Source organism: Jaculus jaculus, chromosome 5 (genome assembly GCF_020740685.1).
Source record: "Jaculus jaculus isolate mJacJac1 chromosome 5, mJacJac1.mat.Y.cur, whole genome shotgun sequence".
In the NCBI taxonomy this organism is placed as follows: Eukaryota; Metazoa; Chordata; class Mammalia; order Rodentia; family Dipodidae; genus Jaculus; species Jaculus jaculus.
Genome location: NC_059106.1, coordinates 7,890,779 through 7,917,590, shown reverse-complemented (window position 1 = coordinate 7,917,590; position 26,812 = coordinate 7,890,779). Strand labels below are relative to the sequence as shown.

Below are 26,812 nucleotides of genomic sequence, written 5' to 3'. Positions count from 1 at the left end.
GTAGAGACAGCTCAATTGCAAAGGCCAAGCACCACGGTTTTGTTTTCTAGTACCCATGTAAATCCAAATACACAGAGTAGCATTTGAAAGAGGCCGCGTGAGCCAAGGGTGGTGCTCATGGCTTTAATCCCAGCAGTCAGAAGGCAGAGGTAAGAGAATTTCTGTGAGTTCGAGGCCAACCTCAGACTCCATAATGAATTCCAGGTCAGCCTGGTCTACAATGAGACCCTAATTGAAAAAGCAATATTAAATAAATAAATAAATAAATAAATAAATAAATGAAAGAGGCTATGACATGTACCTTCTCTTTCTCTCTCTTTCTATATATATGTGTATATGTGTGTGTGTGTTTATTGAGAATAGTAAGGGAAAAATAAGATATAAGTTAATAGTATAATCATAACTCGGTAAAAATATTAGGAGTTATTGCACTCAGCAGGCATAAAACAATGGCCACAATAAGACAAATGAAATGAAGTTCATTCCCATGTCCACTGGAACAAATCCCAAATAATATCCTAATATTGTTTTGGAAACAATATTGATTTTCTGATAGACACTATGTAGTTTAAGTTACAGATCTGTTTAAAGGTAACAATGTGTTTTCCTTCTGGCATTTGGTTTATCTCTGAATATCTGCAGAGATTTCTTATGTGGCCTAGAGAAAATAATGTAGCACTTTGGGGCAAAGCTGCAGCCTAGCAGACCTGCACTGGAGGCCAAGATGGAGACAACCTCCACTGCCACTGTGGCCTTCCCCTTGTTGCCGTGGTAGATAAGGAGGAAGGTGAGCCAGCACTGCATAATGCCAGCATGCTGAAGATCAGGATTTTGGCTTCATTGAACCTGTTGGGCAGGTTCCTGGCTACGAAAGCCACAGTGAAGCTCACCAGAGCCATGAAGCCTAGGTACTCCAGGACATAGTAGAAGACTGTGTGAGAACCTTTGTTGCACACGTTAATTATGTGGCCATGTTTGGAATGTATATCTCTATGTATAAAAGGTGGGGAAGTTTCCACCCAGATTATGCACAGTATGAGCTGGGGAGCAGATGGGAATGACAGAGTTAGGTGCCCTTGAAACCCGCAACTGCCTCAATCTTCTTCCAGGAACAGTGTCCTTAAAGGCCAAGACCACAGTGATAGTTTTGACCACCACTGTGGAAAGTGTTGCAGTAAATACAATGCCAAATGTGGTCTGCTGGAGCATGCAGGTGGCCGTCCTGGGATGGCCTATGAAGGGTAAGGAGCAGAGAAAACTGAAAGGAGCGAAATGAGCACGATGTAGCTAAGAGCCCTGTTATTGGCCTTGACTCTTGGAGCATCTTGATGTGTCACAAACAGACCCAAAATGACAACTGTGAGGACGGTGAGACTCAAGGCTATACCCAGCAGAGCCTTCCTTCCCCAAGGGATCTTCATAGGCTAGAAATGCCTCTGATTTTTGGAAGCAGGCATTTCAGTGAACATTAGAATACTGATGATCAGGACACGTCATGCACTGTTCCATAACTAGTGAGAAACAATATTGTCATCAGTTGAACTTCACTGGTTTTCCTTTGTGGTGAAGTCATTAGATGAGCTGAGGTAATTTGACCTCAATTTTCTTTGAAACCAACTAAGAGGATTTTATATATGGAGTTATTCTTAATTATTACCTCCCAACTTCTTTATGCTATGGGGAAAAACTATCATTTCTTCTCCTTACACCTTGAGTTTATCTGTAACAATATACACCTACCTACTAAACTGCCTCTGAATGTTTGTTCTTGAGTTTTCACTCAGTGAGCAAGCTTTTACTGAAAAACTACCAGAAGCTATATTACTTGCTAAATGTTATGGAAATAGATATGAGCAAGTGTACTTCCTGTTGGGTATATTAAGTAATCCCACTAAGTGAGATGTTGTAGTCTTCACACAAGGCATACTATAAATTTGGTTACGAATGGATAAAGAATAGAAAAGTCATGCATGGTGGCGCACACTTTTAATCCCAGCACTTGGAAGGGAGAGGTAGGAGAATCGGTGTGAGTTCAAGGCAACCCTGAGATTACATAGTGAATTCCAGGTCAGGCTGGGCTAGAGAAAGACCCTACATCAAAAAAAAAAAAAAAGAGTAGAACAAATCAGAAAGTATTAACATATTTCTTGTGCTGTCTTCCCACCCATGAGCCTGCTTTATCCTACTGTTTATTTCAACCACAAAACTGTCATATTTTCCTATGATTTTTAGTATCTTTAAAAATAGTCGCAGAGGAAAATGTTAATAAAAATTTAAAAAAAAAAATAGTCGCAGAACTTATCTTTGGGTATCCTGCCTTTCAAATGTAGTAAAAGTCATGTTTATGATATAATTTATGAATGGTTTAGGAGTGAGGTGTCTAATATTTCTCTTTTACTTTTTTGTTTATGTTTTATTTGAGCATGACAGACAGTGAGAGAAGGAGGCAGAGAGAGAGAGAAAAGGAGAGAGAGGGAGGGAGGGAGAGAATGGGTGTGCCACAGCCTCCAGCCACTGCAAATGAACTCCAGATGTGTGTGCTCCCTTGTGCATCTGGGTAACATGGGTCCTGGGGAATTGAGCCCCGAACCAGGGTCCTTACGCTTCACAGGCAAGCGCTTATCTGCTGAGTCATCTCTCCAGCCCCCTAATAATTTTTATATTGAATTTGTACTTTGTGGGCTAGAGAGATGACTTAGCAGTTAAGGTGCTTGCCTGAAAAGCCTAGGGACCTGGGATCAACTTCCTAGAATCCACATAAGCCAAATACACAAGGTGACACATATGTCAGGGGTATGTTTGCAATGGCTAGAGGCCTTGGCATGCCCATTCTCTGTCTATAAATAAATAAATATAAACACTATTTTTAAAAACTTTAACAATTTGTATTTATTGCCACTGAATTCAATTTTCATTCATTAATTTAACTGGATTTTGTACCTATACGATACTGTTATTTGAGTATAATCCCAGTACATGTTTACTGTTGTTCATTCTTTATAATATTGTACTGGTTAGAATAATATCAGAAAGTAGTGCTCACATAGACATTCTTGTAACATTGTTACTTTATTTAACTTTTTAAATTTTTATTGTGGAGGTAGGGCGGTCAAAGTCCCTTTAGTGCAAATGAACACCAGATACAAGCACCACTTTAAAAAAAAAAAAAAAAAATATATATATATATATATATATATATATATGTGAGGAGCTGAGACAGTCGCCATTACAAGATGGCGCTTACTTCCTGCCAAGGGGCAGGACAATCAACTCCTTACTTGGTCATGTCTTAGCGGCAGTCGTGCTTGATGCTGCGCATGTGCGTGATGTAATGCACCCTGGGCCTATCCCGTGGCCCTGGGTGGTGGGTGAACAGGTGGCAGCCAATCCGTAGGTGCCTTGTAGTGCTACACCCTATAAAAGCAGCTACACTCCCGCGCCCCAGCCCCTCGCCATCAGCTTTCCTGTTAACCAAGAGGCTCTCCAATAAAGTGTGATCAAGAAGGATCTTCGTTTGCTGGTCGTTCTTCTCCTGCTGGTCAGGGGGTTCGCCGCATATATATATATATATATATATATATATATATATATATATATATATATATATATATATGGAAGGGGTGAGAGAGAAGAGAGAATGAGAGAGAGAGATTGGGTGTACCAGGGTCTCTTGCCACTGTTAACAAACTCCAAACACATATGTCACTTTCTGCATCAGGCTTTATGTGGCTACTGGGGAATCGAACTGGGTCATCAAGATTTGCAAGCAAGTGCCTTAACCACGGAACCTTCTCTCCAGCCCCTCCATTGTTACTTTTAACAACTAATCACAAAATGTAATATTTGTATCAAGTGCTCTACAAATACTCTTTTTTCCCCCATTTTTCAATTTTTTCAAGGTAGGGTCTCACTCTAGACCAGTCTGACCTGAAATTCACTATGACGACTCAGGGTGGCCTCGAACTCATGGTAATCCTCCTACCTCTGCTTCCCAAGTGCTGGGATTAAAGGTATGCACCACCATGCCTGGCCAAATACTCTTTTGAGATTAAGCATTTTCCTTCCACTCCTATTTTAATAATAAGGGCTGGAGGGATGGCTCAGCAGTTAATGCACTTGCCTGTGAAGCCTGAGGACCTTTGTTCAACACTCCAGATCGCAGCTAAAGTGAGGCAAGCAGGTCACCCACACCCAGCAGGGGCCCGCTTTACGACTGCCTTTACGTCGGCTCTCCATCCGGCTTTGCAAACCGGCGCGCTTAGCAGCAGAGCCGTCCTCCCAGCACCCGGCCCTGCTCTGCAGCGGTCGCGGCGTGCTGGCGCCCGGGCTAGACTTCCCGGACGGCGGCGCTCGCGGGCGTCGGAGGCGGGCCCTGGGGGACGCGGGCCAATCCCGGGCGCGCCCCGCGGCGGGCCTCGCCCCCTTCCGCCCGCGTCGCCCGGGAGCCGGCTCTGGTTCCGGGCCGCGGGCCGCCTTCCGCGGCGAGGTTGGTCGGAGGTCCGCGGGGCGGCGCCGGGAGCCCGGGAGGCGGGCTTGGCGAGTGCCGCGGCGGGCAGGGACGCGCAGCGAGCCCGTGGCGGCCGCAGACGCCGGCCCCGGCTGGAGCTCCCGACCCGGCCGCGCGGGCGACGCCCCCCGCCCCTGCCCAGCGAGCGCGCCGAGCGCGTCTGTCCCCGTGCCCCTGAGGGACTCTCGGGTCCCCCGAGGTTTTCATTTCCATTTCTGGTGTATGTTTTCGCTGTGTGAGGCAGGGTCCCGCTCGGGCCCAGGCTCACTGACCTGGAAGTCACTCTGTCGTCTCAGCGTGGCCTCGAACTCACGGCGATGCTCTACCTCTGCCTCCCGAGTGCTGGGATTCAAGGCCACCACGCCCGGCCCTCCCGAGGACTTTAACTGGGTCTCGGACTCTCCGCCAGCCGACGTCCTCGTAAGCCTGTCAACTCGGTCCTGAAATCCACCCCCCTGCCCGCATTCCTCCATAAGAAAATACTAGATGAGCCGGGCGCGGTGGCCCACGCCTTTAATCTCAGCGCTCAGGAAGCAGAGGTAGGAGGATTGATGTGAGTTCGAAGCCACCCTAGGATGACATAATGAATTCCATGTCAGCCTGGGCTATACCGAGACCCTACTTCGAAGAACCCCCCCCCCAACAAACAAATAAATAAATAAATAAAAAGAATGCGTGCGAGAGAGAGAAAGAAAAAGAAAATACTTGGTACTGCTCAGGTATTTTCATGCCAGCGTGTTTGTTACACACCCTGAAAACACTGCATTGCCTCTTATTAACTACTGATTCGTGGCTAGTAAATACTTTCATTAATTGAAAAATGAGTATGCTTAGTGACTGCCACCTAAGGGAACTCTTAGGGATCCTTTAACAAGGTGTGTTATGCCAGTTCTGAGGTGTAACACACCATGTTCACATAAGGCTTTTTTGTTGTCAGCTAGCGTTTTCCCTCAGTAGGTGTTTATAGATCTCGCACAACAGAATTCACAAGCAAGGTACACAAAATCTCTGATGACTCCCTCTGTTTACATTCTCCTACAGTTCATGATGGGATAGTCCTCTACGTGGCTTAACGCACTAAGAAAATGAACACACCTTTGGTAAGTGGTTTAGTTACTTCCTTTATCCAACATTGTATTTTAGGAGCTTTGTGAGAATTCTTTAAAATGAATATGAAAAGATAAGCGTAATAGCAGAGAAATTGTACATGGACATGGTAACATTGGTATGGATGTAGTCGGTTTATAACATGCTACATTCATCCAAATTGCATTAAACTTAGTCATGGCACTGCCAGGTCCATGTCTTGTAGGGTTTGGATGGACTCTAGGAAGAGAATATTTTCAATTACCAGCCTGTGATATCTAAACAGATTTCATGAATCATGGCACCTGCATAGTAAGCGTGTTCAACAGTGACAATGGTTCTCTGGTACTGAAACACAGATCAGGTCAGAAAGTTTTTCTGGACATGATCCAAATTGAGTGATACAGGGCTGGGAAGATGACTCAGCAGTTAAAAGCACTTGCTTGCAAAGCCCATAGCCCAGGTTCAGTTCCTCAGTACCCATGTTAAGCCAGATGCACAAAATTCTGAAATTCGTTTGCAGTAGCGGGAGGAGTTTCTTTGTAGTCTGGGTTCTCCTATGTCTAGAATCTTAACATCTGAAAATAAAGATACTTTGACTTCTTTTCCTATTTCTGTCCCTTTCCTTTTCTTATTCATCCAGCTAAGAATTCAAGCCCTCTTTTATTTTTATTTATTTATTTATTTATTTGTTATTATTATTATTTGGGGGGGGGTTACAAGGTAGGGCCTCACTTTACTCCAGGCTACCTGAAAAACTCACTCTGTAGTCCAAGGCTGGCCTTAGACTTATAGTAAAGGTGAGTGCCACCATACCAGCTTTTCTGATAATTTTGGTGGTGGTGGTGTTTTCTTCAGGGTGGCCTTGAACTCACAGTTATCCACCTATCTATGCCCCCCCCCCAGTGCTAAGATTAAAAGGAGTGTGCCACCATGCCCACCTTCAACCACTTTTTATTGGTACTGTTTATACTCTACATTTTAGAAATACAGTGATTGTTTGTGGGTAGTAGCAATGATTTTGGATTTAGGCAGAGCAGATAAGAATGCCCATTAAAAATAGAATGCCCATGGAAATACATTAATTTAAAGATAAAATAAAAGGCTGCAGAGATTCTTAGTGGTTAAGACACTTGCCTACAAATCCAAAGGACCCTAGTTTGATTCCTCAGGACCCATGTAAGCCAGATGCACAAGGTGGTACCTGCATCTGGAGTTTGTTTGCAGCAGCTGGAGGCCCTGGTGCACCCATTCTCTCCCTCTCTCTCTCTCTCTCTCTCTCTCTTTTTGAGGCATGTCCAACAGTCTGGCCTTTTTATGAGAGAGAGTGAGAAAGAAAGAAAAGGTGTGCCAGGGCCTCCAGCCACTATAATCCAACTCCAGATGCATGTGCGAACTTGGGCACATGTGCAACCTTGCACATACATCACCTTGTGTATCTGGCTTACGTGGGATCTGATGAGTATAACATGGGTCTTTAGTCTTCATAGACAAGCACCTTAACCACTAAGCCATCTATCTCTTCAGCCCTCTTTCATCTCTCTTTCAAATAAATAAAAATAAAATTAAACATGAAAATTTAGTTATTGGAATTTGAGCGTGTACATGAATCGGAAATTACTGGATTACCAGTCACTTGCGTGTGTTTGTCACTCATCACTACCAAATTAAATGCATAATACTGTATTTATATTTTCTTCCAGTGATAAGGCTGAATCTCTTGTAATCACATGTAAGACATGCTCAAATAGGTGATTCAGCTCTGACATTTTGTCTTCTCACCTAAGGCTGAAGGCTTGTGTTGAGGAGAAATGTTTCATTGCAGGGCTTGGTATCATTTGAGGATCTATCTGTGGACTTTACCTGGGAGGAGTGGCAGACCCTCAGTGATGCTCAGAGGACACTCTACAAGGATGTGATGCTGGAGACCTACAGAAGCCTGCTATCCTTATGTGAGTAAATGTCTGTACTAATTTGACTGATGAAAGAGGAACAGTGCTGTGATTGGTACAAATAGAAGGCATATGTGGTCTACTCATATGAGAACAAAAGTTCTTCTCTGGCGATAGAAGGGTATTTAGCTCCCTTGGGGAGCTTTTGAAAAATGTCTTCCTGTGCTGTCTGCCCGTATTCTACCTTAGGCCCAATAAATGGCTTCTCTCCAATAGTCTCTCTGCCTAATTTAAAAACATTTTTTTATACAAGTGTACAGTACATTTTATCCGAATCCCTCCTGTCACCTTCTCTTATCCCCCATTCCCCTTTAAATGAGCCCCTTCTTTCTGTTGAGTCCCTGTTCTACTTCAGTGTTTTGATTTGTTTTGTTTTGTCCTCTAGCAGCCTTAATAGAAGGCTGATGGGTCCAGTATTGTGCAGGAGGCCTGGTGCAGGTAACAACTGCTGTGAGGTCAGGAATGCGACGGCCATATCTTGCTCACCAATAGAGCTAGATTAGCTGTTGTAGTCAGCTTCATGTTGCTAGAAAGGACATCTAACCAGGCACAGTTTATAGGAGGGAAGGATTTATTTCAGGCTGACAAATCCAGGGGAAGTTCCATCAGTGGCAGAAGCAGCTGTCTGTCTTTCATAGATCCAATCAGAGAGAGATACCACCCATAGCCAGCACCACCAGCAAGCTCATGCTGCTTTCTGGCACCTTTGGGCTGGAATCGGATCCACCCTCAGTGATACAGGACTCTAACAGAATCTGCTTGCTAGAGGTTCAAGCAGGAAGTTTAATTTAAAATGCCTGAGCTGAAGCCAGGTGTGGTGGCGCACACCTTTAATCCCAGCACTCGGGAGGCAGAGGTAGGAGGATCACTGTGAGCTCAAGGCCACCCTGAGACTCCAGGTTCAGCTTGAGCTAGAGTGAGATCCTACCTCAAAAGATGAAAGGAAAAAAAAAAATGTGTGTATCACCATGTCCAGAAAGATTATACTTTTTTTGTTTTTAAGGCAAGGTCTCACCCTAGCCCAGGCTGACCTGGAATTGACTGTGTATTCTCAGAGTAGCCTTGAACTCATGGTGTTCCTCCTACCTCTGCCTCCTGAGTGCTAGGATTAAAGGCGTGTGCCACTGCTTCTGGGTAAATTATACTTCTTAAAGAATGCTTTCATAGACTGATTGATGATGGAGAGTGGAGTTTAAAAGTGGAAAGTGGGGGGAGGGAGGGAATTACCATGGGATATTGTTTACAATCGTGGAAGTTGTCCAAAAAAGGGGGGTGGGTGGAGGGATGCCTTAGTGGTTAAGGCATTTGCCTGGAAAGCCAAAGGACCCAGGTCAGATTCCCTAGGACCCATATTAGCCAGATGCATAAGAGGGCACACGTGTCTGGAGCTTGTTTGCAGTGGCTGGAGGCCCTTGGTGCTCACACCCATATTCTTTTTTTTTTTTTTTTTTTTTTTTTGGTTTTTCGAGGTAGGGTTTTGCTCTAGCCCAGGCTGATCTGGAATTCACTATGTAGTTTCAGGGTGGCCTTGAACTCATGGCAATCCTCCTACCTCTGCCTCCCAAGTGCTGGGATTAAAGGCATGTGCCATCACACCTGGCACACCCACATTCTTTCTCTCTCTCCCTCCCCTTCTTTCTCTGCCAAGTAAATAAATAAATAAAAATAAAGTATATTAAAAAATAAAACTCTCATATTATTTATTTTATATAACTACATATATTATATGCTTGTGTGTATGTTTAAAATTTCATTATGTAAAACATATCCAACCATGTATAATATATATGCTATTTTATTTGTATTTGTTGAATTGATCATTTACTATTGTAATCACCATTTATTAACTCTTTTTACAATTTTTTTTAATTTTTTTTTTATTTATTTATTTGAGAGCGACAGACACAGAGAGAAAGACAGATAGAGGGAGAGAGAGAGAATGGGCGCGCCAGGGCTTCCAGCCTCTGCAAACGAACTCCAGATGCGTGCGGCCTCTTGTGCATCTGGCTAACGTGGGACCTGGGGAACCGAGCTTTGAACTGGGGTCCTTAGGCTTCACAGGCAAGCACTTAACCGCTAAGCCATCTCTCCAGCCCTTTTTTTTTTTGATTTTTGAGGTAGGGTTTCACTCTAGTCCAGGCTGATCTGGAATTCACTATGGAGTCTCAGGGTGGCCTTGAAACTCATGGTGATCCTCCTACCTCTGCCTCCCGAGTGCTGGGATTAAAGGCGTGCACCACCACGCCCGGCTCTTTGTACAATTTTTAAAAATATTTTATTTATTTGAGAAAGAAAGAGACATGTTGGGAGAGAGAATGGGTATGCCCTGGCCTCTAGCCATTGCAAAAGCACTCCAGACCCAGGCACCACTTTGTGCATCTGGCTTGTGGATGCTGGGGAATCAAACTTAGGTCATTAGGCTTTGTAGGCAAGAATCTTAACTGCTAAGACATGTCTTAGCCCTCTTTTTACAGTTTGGAATTTAAAGTTTACCTGATTTAAGTATAATTAAGTTAATATTTATACCCCCCCCCCACTCTACTGTTAGTTTTTGTTGTGCATTTTTAAAAATCCTTTGTTTCTTCTAATGTATAAGTCTTTCTTCTTAGGTGTACATAGAAATAAATCTCTTCAAATTGTCTCCTGTGCGTTCACCTTACACTTGAGTTTTGACTTGAGTTTTGACCCTTCATGTGTTTTCACATGGGAATATATAGATACAAACATACAAATATATTTGCAAGCAGAGAGAGAGAGAGCAAAGAGACAGAAGGACAGAATGGGTGCCCCAGGACTTCCTGCCACTGCAAATGAACTCCAGATGCATGTGCCACTCTCTGCATCTGGCTTTATGTGGGTACTGGCGACTCAGATCCCAGGTCGCTAGGCTTTGCTGGCAAGCACCTTAACTGCCCTCACAGGGGATTAGGGGATTTCTAGTGTGGGCCTTTCTTGGCCATTTCTTCTCAGGGAAGTCTGGAGGTGATGAATGCTTTCAGTGGTTATTTATCTTTGAAAGCCTTTATTCTTTCATTTCTCTTGTTTTGAAGGTAAGTTAGGTAAGATTCATTTGAGGAAGGAAAGTCAACGAGGTGAGCTTGGTCATGCTTAGGGTCATGTGGCTGTAGACAAAGTCAATCTGAAAGCTGCAGAGCTGGGAGGTTTCTGAGCAGGTGACCCTAATGCCTGCCTTTACTGCTTTCTGACAGTGGTAATGTATGGTATTCTTTTTTGGAAATGTTAATAATTTGAGTATATTATCCCATTCTCTCTTGCCCTGGAAGGTTTTTGCTGTTGCAGAAGTTTATTGTTACTGTGATAAGTGTTGTTAAATAAGTGACCTAATGCTTTTCTTCCTTTTTTTTTTTTTTTTTTGTTTTGAGACAGTATTTTACTAGGGAGCCCAGATTGCCTTTGATCATTCAGTCCTACATCTGACTTCTTTTTTTTTAAGATTTAAAAAAGTATTTTTATTTATTTATTTCAGAGACAGAGAAAGAGGCAGAGAGAGAGGGAGAGAGAATGGGCACATCAGATCTCTAGCTACTGAAAACGAATTCCAGACATGCACCAGCTTGTGCATATGACTTTATGCTATTACTGGGGAACTGAATCCAAGACCTTAGACTTTGCAGGCCAGTGACTTAACCACTGAGCTGTCTCTCCATCCCTGTCTAACTAGTTCTACTGAAGCTTTTCTTTTCTTTTTTAGTTATTAAAGCCAGGCAATCTTGCACACACTTTTAATCCCAGCACTCAGGAGGTGGAGGTAGGAGGATTGCCTTGAGGACACCCTGAGACCACATAGTGAATTCCAGGTCATCCTGGGTTAAAGTGAGACCCTTCTTTGAAAAAACCAAAACAAAAGAAAATTATTAAAGGAGTTCTCCATAAATTCTGATTAGTTCTTTCTTACACGGTCTAGGTCATTAGTCAATGTTTTCTGTGTATTCTAAAATATATTTCTAATTTCACTGTGTTATCTATATTCTATGTCCTTAACTTTTTACAAGCAATGGCCTTTATCTATTGGCCATCTCTCCAGCCCCTCCTTAACTCTTTAAAAAGACTCACAAGGGGCTGGAGAGATGGCTTAGCAGTTAAGGTGCTTGCCTGCAAAGCCAAAGGACCCAGGTTTGACTCCCCAAGACCCATGTAAGCCAGATGCCAGATGTACGAGGAGGCATATGCATCCGGAGTTTGTTTGCAGTGGCTTGTGGCCCTGGCATGCCCATTCTCTCTCTCTCTCTACCTGCCTATTTCTGTATCTCTCTCAAATAAATAAATTAAATTAAATTTTTAAAGTCTTACAAAATGCTCATTTTAGTCCCATCATTGTCCATTGTCTGTAACTGATACATTGTCGTTCTTAAGTGGTCCTGACTAGGCCATTTCACAAAAGTTGTGCTATATTTCCTATGAACAGATCAGTGCTATATGAAACCAGAGGTGATCCTGAAGTTGCAACAAGGAGCTGGGCCATGGACAGAAGAGGAAGTTCCAAACCAAAGCCTGCAAGGTCAGTGGACATGAGGCTGGGCCAGGTTGTTCATCAGGTGGTTTTGTACTGAGTTCTTTTCACTATTGTTTCCTATGTCCATCCTGAGGCTAACTTTCCTCTTTCATCAGACACATGCTATGTAGTCTTGAGGAGGGTTTTCCATGTAAGCCCAGCCCATTGCTCCATTTTTATAGCCTGTTTTACTTTTTTTTTTAAATTAATTAATTAATTTATTTATTTTGTTTATTTTTATTTATTTATTTGACAGCAACAGACAGACAGAGAAAGAGGCAGACAGATTGAGAATGGGCGCTCCAGGCCCTCCAGCCACTGCAAACAAACTCCAGATGCGTGCACCCCTTGTGCATCTGGCTTATATGGGTCCTGCAGAATTCAGCCTTGAACCAGGGTCCTTAGGCTTCATAGGCAAGTGCTTAACCACTAAGCAATCTCTTTAGCCCCTGGGGTCTTGATTTCTATTACTCCTCAAACAATTGTTTCTTGTCGTTTACTTGTTGCATCTGGCTTTACATAGACAGTGGGTGGACTAAAACCCAGGCCATCAGGCTTTGCAAGCAAGCACCTTTAATTGCTGAGCCATCTCCCTATAGCCTGTTTTACTTTGAATATTTATCACATGCTTATTCTGTTAGTACCTATGATCCCTTATAGATGCTGGTCTGTTATTTGAGGATGAACAACAGTGATACAGCAAATGTATCTTGTTGTAAAGTGTGTTATAGTATGTTAAGATTCAGAAATATTTGACAGAAAATAACTCTTCTTACCCATCTGAGGGAAAGAAAAAAATTGGAAATTATTTTAATAAAAGACTATTTTAAGGATATTCTATTTATTTATTTGAGAGAGAGAAAAATAGGCAAGGAGAGAGAAAGAGATAGAGGGAGAGAATGGACACACCAGGGCCTCGAGCCACTGCAAATTAACTCCAAATGCATGTGCCAACTTGTGCATCTAGCTTATGTGGGTCCCAGGGATTAGAACCTGGGTCTTTGGCTTTGCAGGCAAGCACCTTAAACACTAAACCATCTCTAGCCCAAGGATATTTCAATTTATAAAAGTTTTTGAGATAACTCTTCAAACTTTAGTATATTGGTATTTGTAGCTTTTTTTTTTTTTTTTTTTTTTTGAGGTAGGGTTTTACTCTAGCCTGAGCTGACCTGGAATTCACTATGTATTCTCAGGCTGGCCTCAAACTCACAGTGATCATCCTACCTGTGCCTCTCAAGTACTAGGATTAAAGGCGTGTGCCACCACATCCAGCTCTGCTCTCTGTACCTTTCAGCCAGTATAGTAGACAATGCAGTTCTTGCTGAGCATGGTAGCACGAGGCCCTGACATGCCCATTCTCATCCTCTGTTTCTCCCTGCAAATTATTAATGAAATACTTGGGGGAAAATGGGAAAAGATGCCCAAGATTATAGGATAGATGCTAAATCTCAAAATTTATGAAACCAAGGAACAGACTTGCATATTCAGTTAATACAGGGCTGGATAGAACATTTATGAGATCCTGGGCATAACGGACTTGTTGTATAAGGGAGTGCATTTTCCTGATCGCTTTCTGCCTTCCTTGTGGAAATTACTGTTAAGATAACAAATTGAACAGATTTGTATACAACACTATTTCTATGAAAATTCAGTACAGTGGAACTCCAAAGCACAAAGTGTGGAGATGCATGATTTTATAAGTAAAGGAGTGTGTGCCCAGAGCAAATGGGGAAATGGCAGAGCTCTTGGTCGTAGAGGAAAGCAGAAGCCTCAGACTCTGAGCCCATAAGCGCAGTCTGCTTTACTGACTCAAACCCTCGATTCCAGTCAGGACTGCGCTGTCTGCATGTATACTGTTACTTCAGATTTATCAGCAGGGTGGGGAACACTGTGTGATTTTTTTTTTTTTAGAAAGAAAGGAAGTTTTTATTAGAAAAATCCTGTTGTCTATTTCCTTTCCCAAGTACAGCAAAAACTAAACTTTCATGGATAACAGTCCTTTCTGTGATTTACATTCCTGCTTAGGTGGCAGAGTAGCAGATAGTAGCTGCATGCTACAAGTATATATTTAGGAAATCCTTCCACTTCATGTTTGAAAGAGAAGCAAAGTAGAATTAGATTATGCCCACTTTTATTTAAAGTAACATCTACAGGGGAAAAAAAGGCATGTGAAATTTACTAGTAAACCTTAATTCCAGTTATTAGGTCACATTTCCACTGTATTTCTATGCTTGCAAAAAATAAAAACAGCTTTACCTGGGTATGGTGGCACATGCCTTTAATCCTAGCACTTGGGTGGCAGAGGTAGGAGAATTACCTTGAGTTTTTTATTAGATTGAGACTACACAGTGAATTCCAGGTCAGCCTGGGCTAGAGTGAAACCCTGCCTCGAAAAACCAAAATAAATAGATAAATAAATAAATAAAGGCCAAGCAAGGTGGTGCACACCTCTAATCCCAGCACTTGGGAGTCAGAGGTAGGAGGATCACTGTGTATTAGAGACCAGTCTGAGGCTACATAGTGAATTCCAGGTCAGCCTGGGCTTGAGTGAAACCCTACCTTGAAAAATAATAATAATAATAATAAAATAAAACAGCTTTAAGCAACACATATGATTTTACATTATAAATGATATCAGTATATTTGTTGCCTTCATTCATGATAAATCCCATATACTGTTTAGCTTGATATTATTGTATAAACTTAAGTAATTAGTCCCTTTCTTTTGACTTTAAAAATTTTATTTATTTATTTATTTTTATTAGCGACAGAGAGAGAGGGAGGGAGAGAGACAGAGAGAGAGAGAGAATGGGTATGACAGGGCCTCTAGCCACTGCAAACAAACTCCAGATGCATGCACTAGCTTGTGCATGTGGCTTACATGGGACCTGGAGAATTGAAACTGGGTCCTTAGGCTTCACAAGCAAGTGCCTTAACCGCTAAGCCATCTCTCCAGCCCAGCTTTTTTTTTTTTTTGAGTTAGGGTCTCACTCTAGCCTAGGCTAACCTGGAATTCACTCTGTAGTCTCAGGGAGGTCTCAAACTCACGGCAATCCTCCTACCTCTGCCTCCAGAGTGCTGGGATTAAAGGCATGTGCTACCATGTCCAGCATAAGTCACTTTTTTATTGAAATTCTGATAAAGACCTTGTGATCTTCATAGTGGTGGCTACTTTTATTTCCTTCTAGATATCAAGAATTTGAATAACTTGAATGAATCCAGCCCTGCTAATCAAAAGAGATATCTGTATCATCTTGTAATATCCAACAGTGACACATCAACTGAGGAAAGGGTTAAATTAGGAAAAATACCTCATTTGAGCTCAAGCCACATTTTAAGACTGACTGTAAAGGATGAGACCTCTTCAGGAACAAGGTCTGAGGGGCTTAATATGTGGAACAATGTGCTTCCTAGTGAGCCTGGTGAGATGCAAGCTGGAGAGAACCTTGGTGGTCTTCACGTCACTGGGGTGTCCCACAGACAACCTGAACCTCCTAGTCTGAATCACAGAGTTGAAAGTAGGCAAAAACATGTTAAGGATTGCCAGCATGGTAAAGCTTTCACCAAGAAGACAGTATGGATATCTAAGAGGTTCCCTATGGGACATGCCTCCAGTGAATTTAGAGACTATGGGAAAACCTGTGATGGTTTAGCTACTACTGCCCAAGAGATGACTCTGGTAAGGGAGGAAGCTTTTGCATGTAATGGATGTGGGAAAATGTTCTATATGTCTAAGCTTACTCAGCATTTAAGAATATACAAAGGACAGAAATATTTTAAAGGTAATGATCATGAACCCACTCTTGTTACAAAACCAGACCTCACAAAACATCAGAGAACTCATGCAGGCAGGAAGCCTTATGGCTGTAATGAAGATAAGAAATCCTTTGCTCAAAAGTCAAATGTCAGTGCTGATCAGAGAATATACTTAGGAGAGGAGACTAATGTGTCTGAGAAAACCTTTTCTCTGAAATCAAATTACATCCTGCATCAGATCCCTCCTATAGGCAAGAAATCCTATGAGTGCAGTGAATCAGCAGCCAACATTAACAACCACACTCAGATACCTGATACCTGTATGCAATCTTACAAGTGTAATGTATGTGGAAAAACCTTTAACTGTACATCAGACCTCTGTGTGCATCACAGAGCCTACCACAGTAAGAAGCCCTATAAATCTCAGGAATGGAATAGATCTTTCAGTGTGACATCAGATTTTACTGAGCACCACCGAGCTCACTCAGGCGATAGACCTGATGACTATAATGTATGTGGGAAAACATTTACCAAGGCTTCTCATGTAAATGTACATCAGGTAACACACACACTTAAGAAACCCTCTGACCATCCCATTTGTAGGAAAGCCGTCTGCTACAAGTCAAATCACTATAGATATCAGAAAGCTTACACAGGTGAGAAACCCTATAAGTGTGATGTATGTGGAAAAACCTTCAACAGGACTTCCTACCTTAGTGAACATTGGAGAACTCACACTGGTGAGAAGCCCTATGAATGTAAAGAATGTAGGAAATCATTCAGCCAGTGTTCATCTCTCCGAGCCCATGAAAGAATTCACACAGGTGACAAACCATATGAATGTAAAGAATGTGGAAAGACTTTCCGGCAGTTATCGTCTCTCCAGACACATCAGAGAACTCACATAGGTGGGAAACCTTTTGACTGTCCTGTATGTGGGAAAGTCTTCTGCTACAAACCAAACCTCTATAGACATCAAAAATCTCACACAGGTGCAAAACCCTATAAGTGTGATATATGTGGAAAAATGTTTAACAGGACTTCTTACCTTAGTGAACATCAAAGAACTCACACCAGTGAGAAGCCCTATGAATGTAAAGAATGTAGGAAATCGTTCAGCCAGTGGTCATCTCTCCAAGCCCATGAAAGAATTCACACAGGTGACAAACCGTATGAATGTGAAGAATGTGGGAAGACTTTCCGGCAGTTATCGTCTCTCCAGACACATCAGAGGACTCACACTGGTGAGAAACCCCATCAGTGTAGTGTGTGTGGAAAAGCCTTCTGCCGTGTGTCAACACTCTATACTCATCAGATGACTCACACAGGTGAGAAGCCCTTTGACTGTCCTGTATGTGGGAAAGCCTTCTGCTACAAGTCAAATCTCTATAGGCATCAAAAAGGTCACTCAGGTGAGAAACCATATAAGTGTGATGTATGTGGAAAAACCTTTAACAGGACTTCCTACCTTAGTGAACATCAGAGAACTCACACCGGTGAGAAGCCCTATGAATGTAAAGAATGTAGGAAATCGTTCAGCCAGTGGTCATCTCTCCGAGCACATGAAAGAATTCACACAGGTGACAAACCGTATGAATGTGAAGAATGTGGGAAGACTTTCCGGCAGTTATCGTCTGTCCAGATACATCAGAGGACTCACACTGGTGAGAAACCCCATCAGTGTAGTGTGTGTGGAAAAGCCTTCTGCCGTGTGTCAAACCTCTACACTCATCAGAGGATTCACACAGGTGAAAGACCCTATGAATGTAATGAGTGTTGGAAAATGTTCAAAAGAAAGTCACACCTCGTTGCACATCAGGGAACTCACAAACGTGAGAAACGTTATAAACATGAACCATGTAGGAAAATTGCTCAAATGTAAGAATAGCTGAAATATAACAGCTGAATGACCCTTGGAGTGTAAAGCATTTCCCAGATGTCAGGACTCTGCAGTCCTCATGCAGGCGACACAGTTGAGGAACTGTGAATGTGGGATATTTTCAACCTGCAAGTTGTCCTTACTGCATGTTAAAGGAGATGCCTGGGAGAAACCACTTCCTGGAAGACATGCCCCCACATCCATCAGAGAGGGTGCACAGCTTGTATTTTGCAGTCTTACTGTTTGTGAGTCTGTAACTGAGCTCATGAGTGAAATATAAGTGATGATAATTTCCAGTCCTCCCCCGTCTTTCAGTAAATGCTGGGTTGTCATGTATAGTTGGCATCATGTGCCGATAACGTCGAAGGAGTTTGGGAAGCCATATTAGAAAGGCCATGTGATTTAAGATTGTTTTTATTGGGGCTGGAGAGATTGCTTAGCAGTTAAGGCATTTTCCTGGGAAGGATAAGGACCCAGGTTTGATTCCCTAGTACCCACATAAGCTAGATGCTGGAGCCATAAGCCAGATGCTGGAGGCCCTGGAATGCCCATTCTATCTCAACAAATAAAATAAATGCATTTTTAAAAAGAATATATTTTATTGGAGACAGTAGAGTTTTCTTACATCAATCTGTAATCTTTTTTTTTTTTTTTTTTTTTTTTTGTTGAGGTAGGGTTTCTCTCTAACTCAGGCTGACCTGGAATTCACTATGTAGTTTCCTCTCAGGGTGGCCTCGAACTCGAAGTGATCCTTTTACCTCTGCCTCTCAAGTGCTGGGATTAAAGATATGCACCACCACACCCGGCTGTAATCCTCTTTCTGTATGAGGAAGGAATAACAAGCTATTCTGCATGAACTGTCTGTGACACAATACAAATTCAAAGTAACTTGCTTTACAGAGTTTCAAGACAAGCTACTATTTTAGAAAATTCACGTAGGAGAGAGAACATAACAGTTTTTCGTACTTAGAGGGGCATATTTGCCCTTATTAGTTTTCGTGTTATCACGGTAGTACAAGGTGGCATGTGGAACTCAAATAAGTGAGCACTTTAATTTTGTATTTGGTTCATGTAAAATTCGTCCATGTAGAACAACTCATATTTAAGAACAGTGACTTTCCGTTCAAGGATAAACTACTGTGTGTAGGCTTTGCACTGCCTTGGTTCTTTTGAAGAAAGCATTGTGAATTAGGGACTTCTGCAACAGTGCACATGACCTTACAGCTTCCTGAGCTCTGCCTGCCCCAGCCATGCATGGATAAAAGCATGGTAGGTTCAAGATTTCTTTATGCACAGGACCCACTCTGCTCTCAGTGCAAAGATTCAAAATACATGTACACACCAGGTGTGGTGGCATACACCTTTAATCTTAGCACTCGGGAGATAGAGGTAGGAGGATTACTGTGAGTTTAAGGCCAGCATGGGACTACATAATGAATTCCAAGTCTGCCTAGGCTAGAGTGAAACCCTACATTGAAAAACAAATCAATGAAACAAACCATGAACAAGTCTCAGAAATATTATCTTTCAGAAGGTGGAATGTATCATTCCAAGCCCTTCTGGCCTTTAAATTTTTTTTTTTTTTTTTTTTTTTTTTTTGCTTTTGCGAGGTAGGGTCTCAGTCTAGCCCAGGCTGACCTGGAATTCACTATGGTGTCTCAGGGTGGCCTCGAACTTACAGCGATCCTCCTACCTCTGCCTCCCAAGTGCTGGGATTAAAGGCGTGTGCCACCACGCCTGGCTTGCCTTTAAAGTTTGCGTTGAGTAATCTGCTGGGATCCTTAGGGGCTTGCCTTTGTAGGTAACTTAATTTTTCTCTCTGACTGCTTTCAATATATTTTCTTTGGTTTGTATGTTTGGTAGTTTTAATTATAATATGGTGAGGAGAGGTTCTTTCCAGGTTTTCTCTGGTGGTCTAGAGGATTCCTGTATCTGCACTGGCATCTCTTACCCAATTTGGGGAAGTTTTCTTCTGTGACTTTGTTGAAAACACGTACTACTCCTTTGGAGTGAAATTCTCCTTCTACTATACCTTGAATTCTTATGTTTGATCTTTTCATAGTGTCCCAAATATCTTGAAATTCCCATTCATACTTGCACATGAGTTTGTCTTTCTCTTTGTTTTACTGTATTAGATCTGCCATCTGGTCTTCTAGTTTAGGTGTTCTGTCCTCTCTGTCATCCATCCTACTGGTGAGATTTTATACAGTCTTTTTATTTATTTTTATTTTTTATTTCATTGACTGCATTCTTCTTTGTTAGTAATTCTGACTGGGTTTTCTTTATTATATCTATTTCCTTATTTATGTCTTGTACTGACCTCTTGTTAAATTGGTTTCCTGTGTCTTTGATTCCTTTGATTTCTTCTGACTTCTTTGGACATACTTATAATCATTCTTTTGAAATCTTTCTCAGGCATTTCCTCTAACTCATTCTCACTGGAGGTCATTTCTGATGCATTAATACTTTTTGGTAGATTTATATTGTCTTGATTTTTGGTGTTTCTTATTATAATGTACATATTTTTGCATCTTGGATTAATTTAATGCTTGGATTTTCTAATTAGCTGTGGTATTATTAGATGTATCAATAAATCTGATGTTATATATCTTCAGGATAGGAGCTTATGGTGCTAGGTGTGGCTCTTAAGACTCTCAGAGTATCTACAAAAGGGACTCTATAGGTGTTGGGTTTGCCTGCTATGGGAGTATTCAAGTAAGCTGGGTGAACAAAATACAGGCAGATTCTAAAATTTAACTAAACAACATACACATTCAATGAAAAACAGCACAGAGTATTTATGCAAGAGTGGGTATTATGACAATTAGGTCCTATAACAAAGTCACAATCCCTTAGGATGTATGTTGCCCCACATCCTTTATCCTGTTAGCTAGGAGGTTAAGATTTCTGATCTGTTAAGGGCTCCAAGTCAGCTTGTGACCAAGTGGGACCCTTCCCTAATGAACAACAGAAGAGGAAACAAAGCCACTATAAATCAGGAAGCAACAAATGACAAGCCCAAAATATGGCTTATTTAAGAATGGCAAATCCAACCATCCATCAGAGTTAACATATAACTTATCCTGACATGGGAGGTGCAATTAGCACTTCCAGTTCAGGCCTCTATGCCAGGCTTACTTGGCGGGTACTGGCCTGGTGCAATCCCAGTTACCTTTTGGGATGATTTTGGTCTCAATTATGCTGCACTCCTGCTTGGGTCCCTCTTTGCTGCACTGTGGGTTTAGGTAGGCTGGTTGGATCAATGCTGTGGTTGCGGGTGCTGGGTGCTGTGAGCTCCTTTCCCCAGGTCTTTGGTGCTTGCTGGCGCTTGAGCCAGCAGTGGGGGAGGGGAGCCTGTGGATGGTGGCTGTAGTTCTCCCACTGGTCCAAGTGATCCTCTGCCTCACAAGCTGCTCCTCCTTTGTTCCGTCCTATCTCGTGTTTCTTGAGTTTGTGAGGGTCTCCGGTGTGAGTGGAGAATCCCCTCACCTGACTTTTCCTGTGGCTTAAGCCGAGCCTGGCAGCTGTGGCCATGTGGACCTGGTGTCGCTGCTGCTGGAGCCGCTTCTGCCTGCCTGTGTGGGCTCTAGATGCTCTGGATCTCTCCTATTTTTCGACTGCAGTTGGTAATTTCTTTTTTTTTTTTTAATTTTTATTAACATTTTCCATGATTATAAAAAAATATCCCATGGTAATTCTCTCCCTCCCCCCCGACACTTTCCCCTTTGAAATTCCATTCTCCATCATATTACCTCCCATCTCAATCATTGTACTTACATATATACAATATATACAATATCAACCTATTAAGTAACCTCCTCCCTTCCCTTTCTCTTCTCCTTTTTAACTTACTGGCCTCTGCTACTAAGTATTTTCCTTCTCATGCAGAAGCCCAATCATCTGTAGCTAGGATCCACATATGAAAGAGAACATGTGGCGGTTGGCTTTCTGGGCCTGGGTTATCTCACTTAGTATAATCCTTTCCAGGCAATCCTCCTACCTCTGCCTCCCAAGTGCTGGGATTAAAGGTGTGCGCCACCACACCCGGTAGATGACAGCCTTTTTTATAGCTGCCCGCATGCAGCTCCCAGTCTCTTGATCTTTCACCTTCTGTATGCTCTTATCTCCCCTTGAGGCTTGGACACCTCATGCATCATTTCATACAGCTGGGTCAGGTGGTACCTGTGATCTTAAGTATGTATTGGTCTGACGACCTTACCCACTCCCTTCAGTGGAGTAATATCAACAGGTTCAACCTCTTGCATGGCTCCAGCTGCTTTTGATAAAGGTGGCAATAGTTGTTTTCTCAAAGGACAGCTCACACAACACTGGCCTGAGTCTGCCTTCCACTTAACACTTACTGCTCCCAGGGCTGTTTTTTTAAAGTTTCAGCTCTCCCAGACTTGACATCTTGAGCCTCCCTCCTCCCTCTCTGGAATATTTCAAGTGGAGGTATTTGCTCTACAACCATCTGGTATGTAGATGTGTGGCTGATGACGCACAGCATAACACTTCAGAACTACCTGAAACAGCAGGTGATGCATATGAAAAATATGGAGAGAGATCTACTTGCAGTAGAAAGGGCGGCATTCCTAGCTCTGCTGATGAGATACAAAAAGTGATAAGAAGCACCCCCACCCTTGCTAGTTGAAAGACTCCTTTTAACATAGTAAAGATCATCAGAAAAAAAAAAAATTACATAGTAAAGAACATGCATGGGTATATACTATTATAAAATGGTCATTGGATTTTTTTGAGGTAGAGACTTACTTGGCTCAGGAGGACCTTTAACTCACTCTGTACTCTCTGGCTGGCCTTGAACTCATGGTGATCCTCCTACCTCAGCCTGCTAAGTACTGGGGTTAAAGGCATGCCCCACCACACCTGGCAGTTTGAGGATTTAAAAAAAAAACAAAAAACCTTTATAGCTGGGTGTGGTGGGGCATGCCTTTAATCCCAGCGCTTGAGAGACAGAGGTAGGAGGATTGCCATGAGTTCAAGGCCACCCTGTTACAACATAGTGAATTCCAGGTCATTCTCAGCTAAAGTGAGACCTACTGCTAAGCCATCTCTCCAGCCCAATTTCTTTTTTTAACATATCTTTTTACTTTTATCTTTCTTATTTATTTGACAAAGAGAGATAGCGGCAGATAGAGGTACAGGGCTTCTAGCCACTACAAATACATATACCACCTTGTGTATGTGGCTTGTGTGGGTATTGAACCTGGGTCCTTAGGTTCACAGGCAAGCACCTTATCTGCTAAGCCACCTTACCAACCCGTCTCAGTAATTTCTAATGTAAAAGTATTTCCATTAGCATAGATGTGCTATAATACAGACTCATGGCACGACTGTTAGGGAGTAGACAACCAATTTCTCACTGGATTTGAGGCTCACGCCACACAAGGAATCATGACGTTACTATGAACATAGTCCAGAAACCCACGAGGAGTCATTTCCACCAGTGATAAGTTGCCCATGCTCAAGTGAATAACCTCCAAACAACGCCCAGCAGGAAACCCTAAGACTAGTAGGATGATGGGTTGCAGGAAGGAGAGCAAAGGAGGAAGGAAGTGAGAGAGAGAGAAAATAAAGCTAAGTACTGGTGGTGCTTGCCTTTAACCCCAGCTCTCAGGAACTTGAGATCACCTTGAGTTTATGGCCAGCCTAGGCTACAGAGTGAGTTGCAGATCAGCCAAGGCTAGAGTAGACCCTATCTTGAAAAAAAGAACAACAACAAAAAAATACTTATTAAAAAAAAAAAAAACAAACACGAGAATTAGTTGGGGAAGGTGTTTTGCAGAAATGGAAGGAGGATGAAAGGGTGATTATATATTATCAAAATACATTGTAAATCCTTCATAAATATTTGAAGTCAGACATAGTGATTCATTGCCTATAATTCTAGCACTCAGGTAGTTAAAATAGACATGAGCTGAAGGCCAGCCAGGCTACATAGTAAATTCAGTAAATTCCAGGTGACCTTGGGCTGAGTGAGACCCTGTCCCCAAAACACAACAAAAATAAATAAAATTTTGGGACTTGAGAGATGGCTCAGCAGTTAAAGGTGCTTGTGTGCAAAGTGAAGACCAAGGTTTGATTCACCAGTGCCCATGAAGCCAGATGCACATGTCTGGAGTTAATTTGCAGTAACAGGAGGCTCTGGCACACCCATACTCACCTGTCTCTATCTCATATTCTGTTTCTCAAATACATACATAAAATAAAAAAAAATTTTACATAAACTTGCTCTAAGAGTCTTTCCTTCACTGCACTTGGTGTTACCACAGGGAATTGCTAATCTACAATAAGTTCTGGCAACAGGCTGCTGATAAAGCAGGCCATGCTGAGGGACAAGCCCCTGCCTCTGAGATTATCTAGTTAAACTCAGAAACTATGGCTGGTTTGGAGAGAGGGAAATGACAGAGATGCACGGGGACAGGTTGGCGTTCTGGGAGTTCATTCAAAAACACTGTGATAGAAGCTGGGTGTGGCCACGCACGCCTTTAGTACCGGCATCTGGGCACTCGGGAGGCAAAGGTAGGAGGATCGCCATGAGTTTGAGGCCACCCTGAGACTCATAGTGAATTCCAGGTCAACCTAGGCTAGAGTGAAACCCTACCTCAAAAAATTAATTGTGATCAGCCAAGGCAAGTTAATTACTGCTTCTGCAATCAGCCTGCCCTGTTCCTGCCTCAAAACAAAAGATCTCCTGGTTACTATTAAACTTTTGTTGGTGGTGATGGTGGTTTTTTGAGGTACGGACTTGAACTAGTTCAGGTTGACCTGGAAGTCACTATGTAGTCTCAGGGTGTCCTTGAACTCATGACAGTCCTACCTCTGCCTGGCATGTGCTGGGTTTAAAGGTGTGTTGCCACTATTTCCAAAAACTGTTAAATTTTCAACACACAAACAGTTTACAACACCAGCAGTTATAGCCAGGGAGAGACCCAACATACTTAAATCCCCAAATCCAGCCCTCACTTGACTTTCCCCCTTTCAGGAGCTCCCATACATGTTAATGGCTGCTTTATTGCTTGTCTGATGTTTCTGCCTGACTGTTTCTGTGAACCTGTTTAATAAAGCCCATTACGTCCACCCACACTCTCCTACTGGTTCTGTAATTATCTCAGTCTAATTTGGAGACAATTCCTGTTTTTGTCTAAGAATCAAGTTCAGAAGAGGGGGCTGTGGCCAGCTGTGATGGCATACACCTTTAATTCAGCACTCAGGAGGCAGAGGTAGGAGGATCACTGTGAGTTCGAGGCCAGCCTGAGACGACATAGTGAATTCCTACCTCAAAAAGGAAAAAAAAAAAAAAAAAAAAAAAGGAAAAAAGGAAGAGGGGAGCTGCTCCCTCCCACTTCAGTTTTGGTGGTAAGAGCAGAGCTGTCCCCTGCCCATTTCGATACCACCGTGTGACAATTACGCAAGCCACAAGGATGAGGAGGCCACTAATCTAAATTTGCAATTAAAATCATGATGATTGCACCTTCTTGTCAACTTGCATCTAGAATTCATATACAGTGGCAGGAGGTCCTGCCACACTCAAGCTCTCTCCCTTTCTCTCTCAAATCACTATTTCAAAAAAAGTTTATGGGGTCTTTGGGAGTGGGCCTTTACGAGAGGAATCACTAGGGTTGGGCTTGGGGTTTGTGGTTTGAATGACTATCCCATAAACTCATGTGTTTTGAGTGCATGGTCCCAAGCTGGTGGCAATTTGAGATGAGGATGGCTGGAGGTGGTAGGTGGCTGGGGGTGGAAGCGAGCTCTGTTAGCCCCAGGCTGAGCAGTGGGTTCACCTCACTCTCCTGCTCTTTCACACCTGTGTGTGGTGAGGTGACACACAGCTTCTACCACTCTTCCTTGCCATCCTGAAGATTCTTCTTGGGAATATAAATCAAACCTTTCCTCTCATAGCTGCTTTTGGCCCACTGTTTTCTTCCAGCAACATAGTTAGGTTCAGCAGAAAAATGGTACCACAGGAGTGGGGTCATCGTAGCAGCTAGAAAGAACCTGTGTGGTTCTTGATCTTTTGGAACTTTGGGGAAGAATGTGAAAGGATTTGAAATGCCTTGCAGGGCTGGCTGTAAGCAAAGCTTGAATGTTCTGATGACAGCTTAAAGCTCCAAATTCACAAAGAACTGTGACCTGTGAGGACTGGCTAATGAGGGGACAGCTTTCTCCAGGCTGGAAGCTTGTTCTGTAATGTCCCAAGACTTTGAGCAGGTTTGGTTTAGAAGTAATGAACTGGTGTGCAGATATGAAAGCTTTGAGTCAGAGACTGCAGCCCACTTCAGCTCCAGCTGTTTTGAGAGATTACCACCATTGAGATTGGGCCAGCTCAAAGAATATGGAAGAACTTTACCTGGTCCCAAAAGTCCCCCTGGATTAACAAATAGGTAGCCCATCTGGTACTATGGAAGTATGGGATGCAGGGAATTAGATTCACAACTTTTTTCCCCCTCTTAAATGTCCTCTGGGCAATGTGAGGTGGGTTTCTTCAATCCATGTATGTAGACCCCATAAGGTTATAGCATGGAACTGTGGGTTGTCGTGAAGACCTTGGGGTACTGGAGATGGCAGGAATACAGAGGGGCTGCAAAAAGCAAAGGTGGAGGGGTGGTCCTGGATGCCAGAATTAGAAAATTACAGGATTTGGTTGTTAGCTCGGTTTTAGATCTTGCACTGGTTCAGTCTTTCCTTGCTATTCCTGATGGCATCTTTTGCAATGTGAATGTTTATTCTGTACCACTATGTGTATTTAACCTATGCTTTAATTTTACATACTTACAACTGAAGGTCTGTACCTATTCTCAGTTGAGACACTGGGCTTTTAAAAAATATTTTATTTGAAAGCCGGGCATGGTGGCGCATCCCAGTGCTCAAGAGGCATAGGATTGCCGTGAGCTCGACACTACCCTGAGACTCCATAGTGAATTCCAGGTCAGCCTGGGCTAGAGTGAGACCCTACCTCAAAAAAAAAAAAAAAAAATTTGAAAGAAAGGGGTGGTGGGAGAGAATGGGCACACCAGGGCCTCCAGCCACTGCAAATGAACTCCAGATGCATGCACCCCTTTGAGCATCTGGCTTCCGTGGGACCTGGAAAATTGAACCAG

The 26,812-nt window shown here is 42.7% G+C and overlaps 1 protein-coding gene across 4 annotated transcripts; it reads left to right on the top strand.

The window, feature by feature from the left end:
* Positions 1-4,448: 4,448 nt before the first annotated feature.
* LOC123460902 (zinc finger protein 665-like) lies at positions 4,449-18,029 on the top strand. Of its 4 annotated transcripts, none has more exons than XM_045151112.1 (5): positions 4,449-4,486; positions 5,549-5,607; positions 7,419-7,545; positions 11,972-12,064; positions 15,247-18,029. In XM_045151112.1, the coding sequence occupies exons 2-5, from the start codon at positions 5,593-5,595 to the stop codon at positions 17,694-17,696; spliced, it is 2,685 nt and encodes an 894-aa protein (XP_045007047.1). In that variant the 5' UTR covers positions 4,449-4,486; positions 5,549-5,592; the 3' UTR covers positions 17,697-18,029. The 4 variants fall into 4 exon arrangements, with proteins under 4 accessions (XP_045007047.1, XP_045007046.1, XP_045007044.1 ...); XM_045151111.1 differs by lacking the exon at positions 4,449-4,486 and adding an exon at positions 4,691-4,927; XM_045151109.1 differs by lacking the exon at positions 4,449-4,486 and adding an exon at positions 4,691-5,046.
* The last annotated feature ends 8,783 nt before the right edge of the window (positions 18,030-26,812 follow it).

Excerpts from the sequence above, each read along its gene's own strand:
- LOC123460902 (XM_045151112.1), top strand. Across the intron at positions 7,546-11,971 it reads CAGAAGCCTGCTATCCTTAT|ATCAGTGCTATATGAAACCA; the intron begins GTGAGTAAATGT and ends TCCTATGAACAG. Across the intron at positions 12,065-15,246 it reads TCCAAACCAAAGCCTGCAAG|ATATCAAGAATTTGAATAAC; the intron begins GTCAGTGGACAT and ends ATTTCCTTCTAG.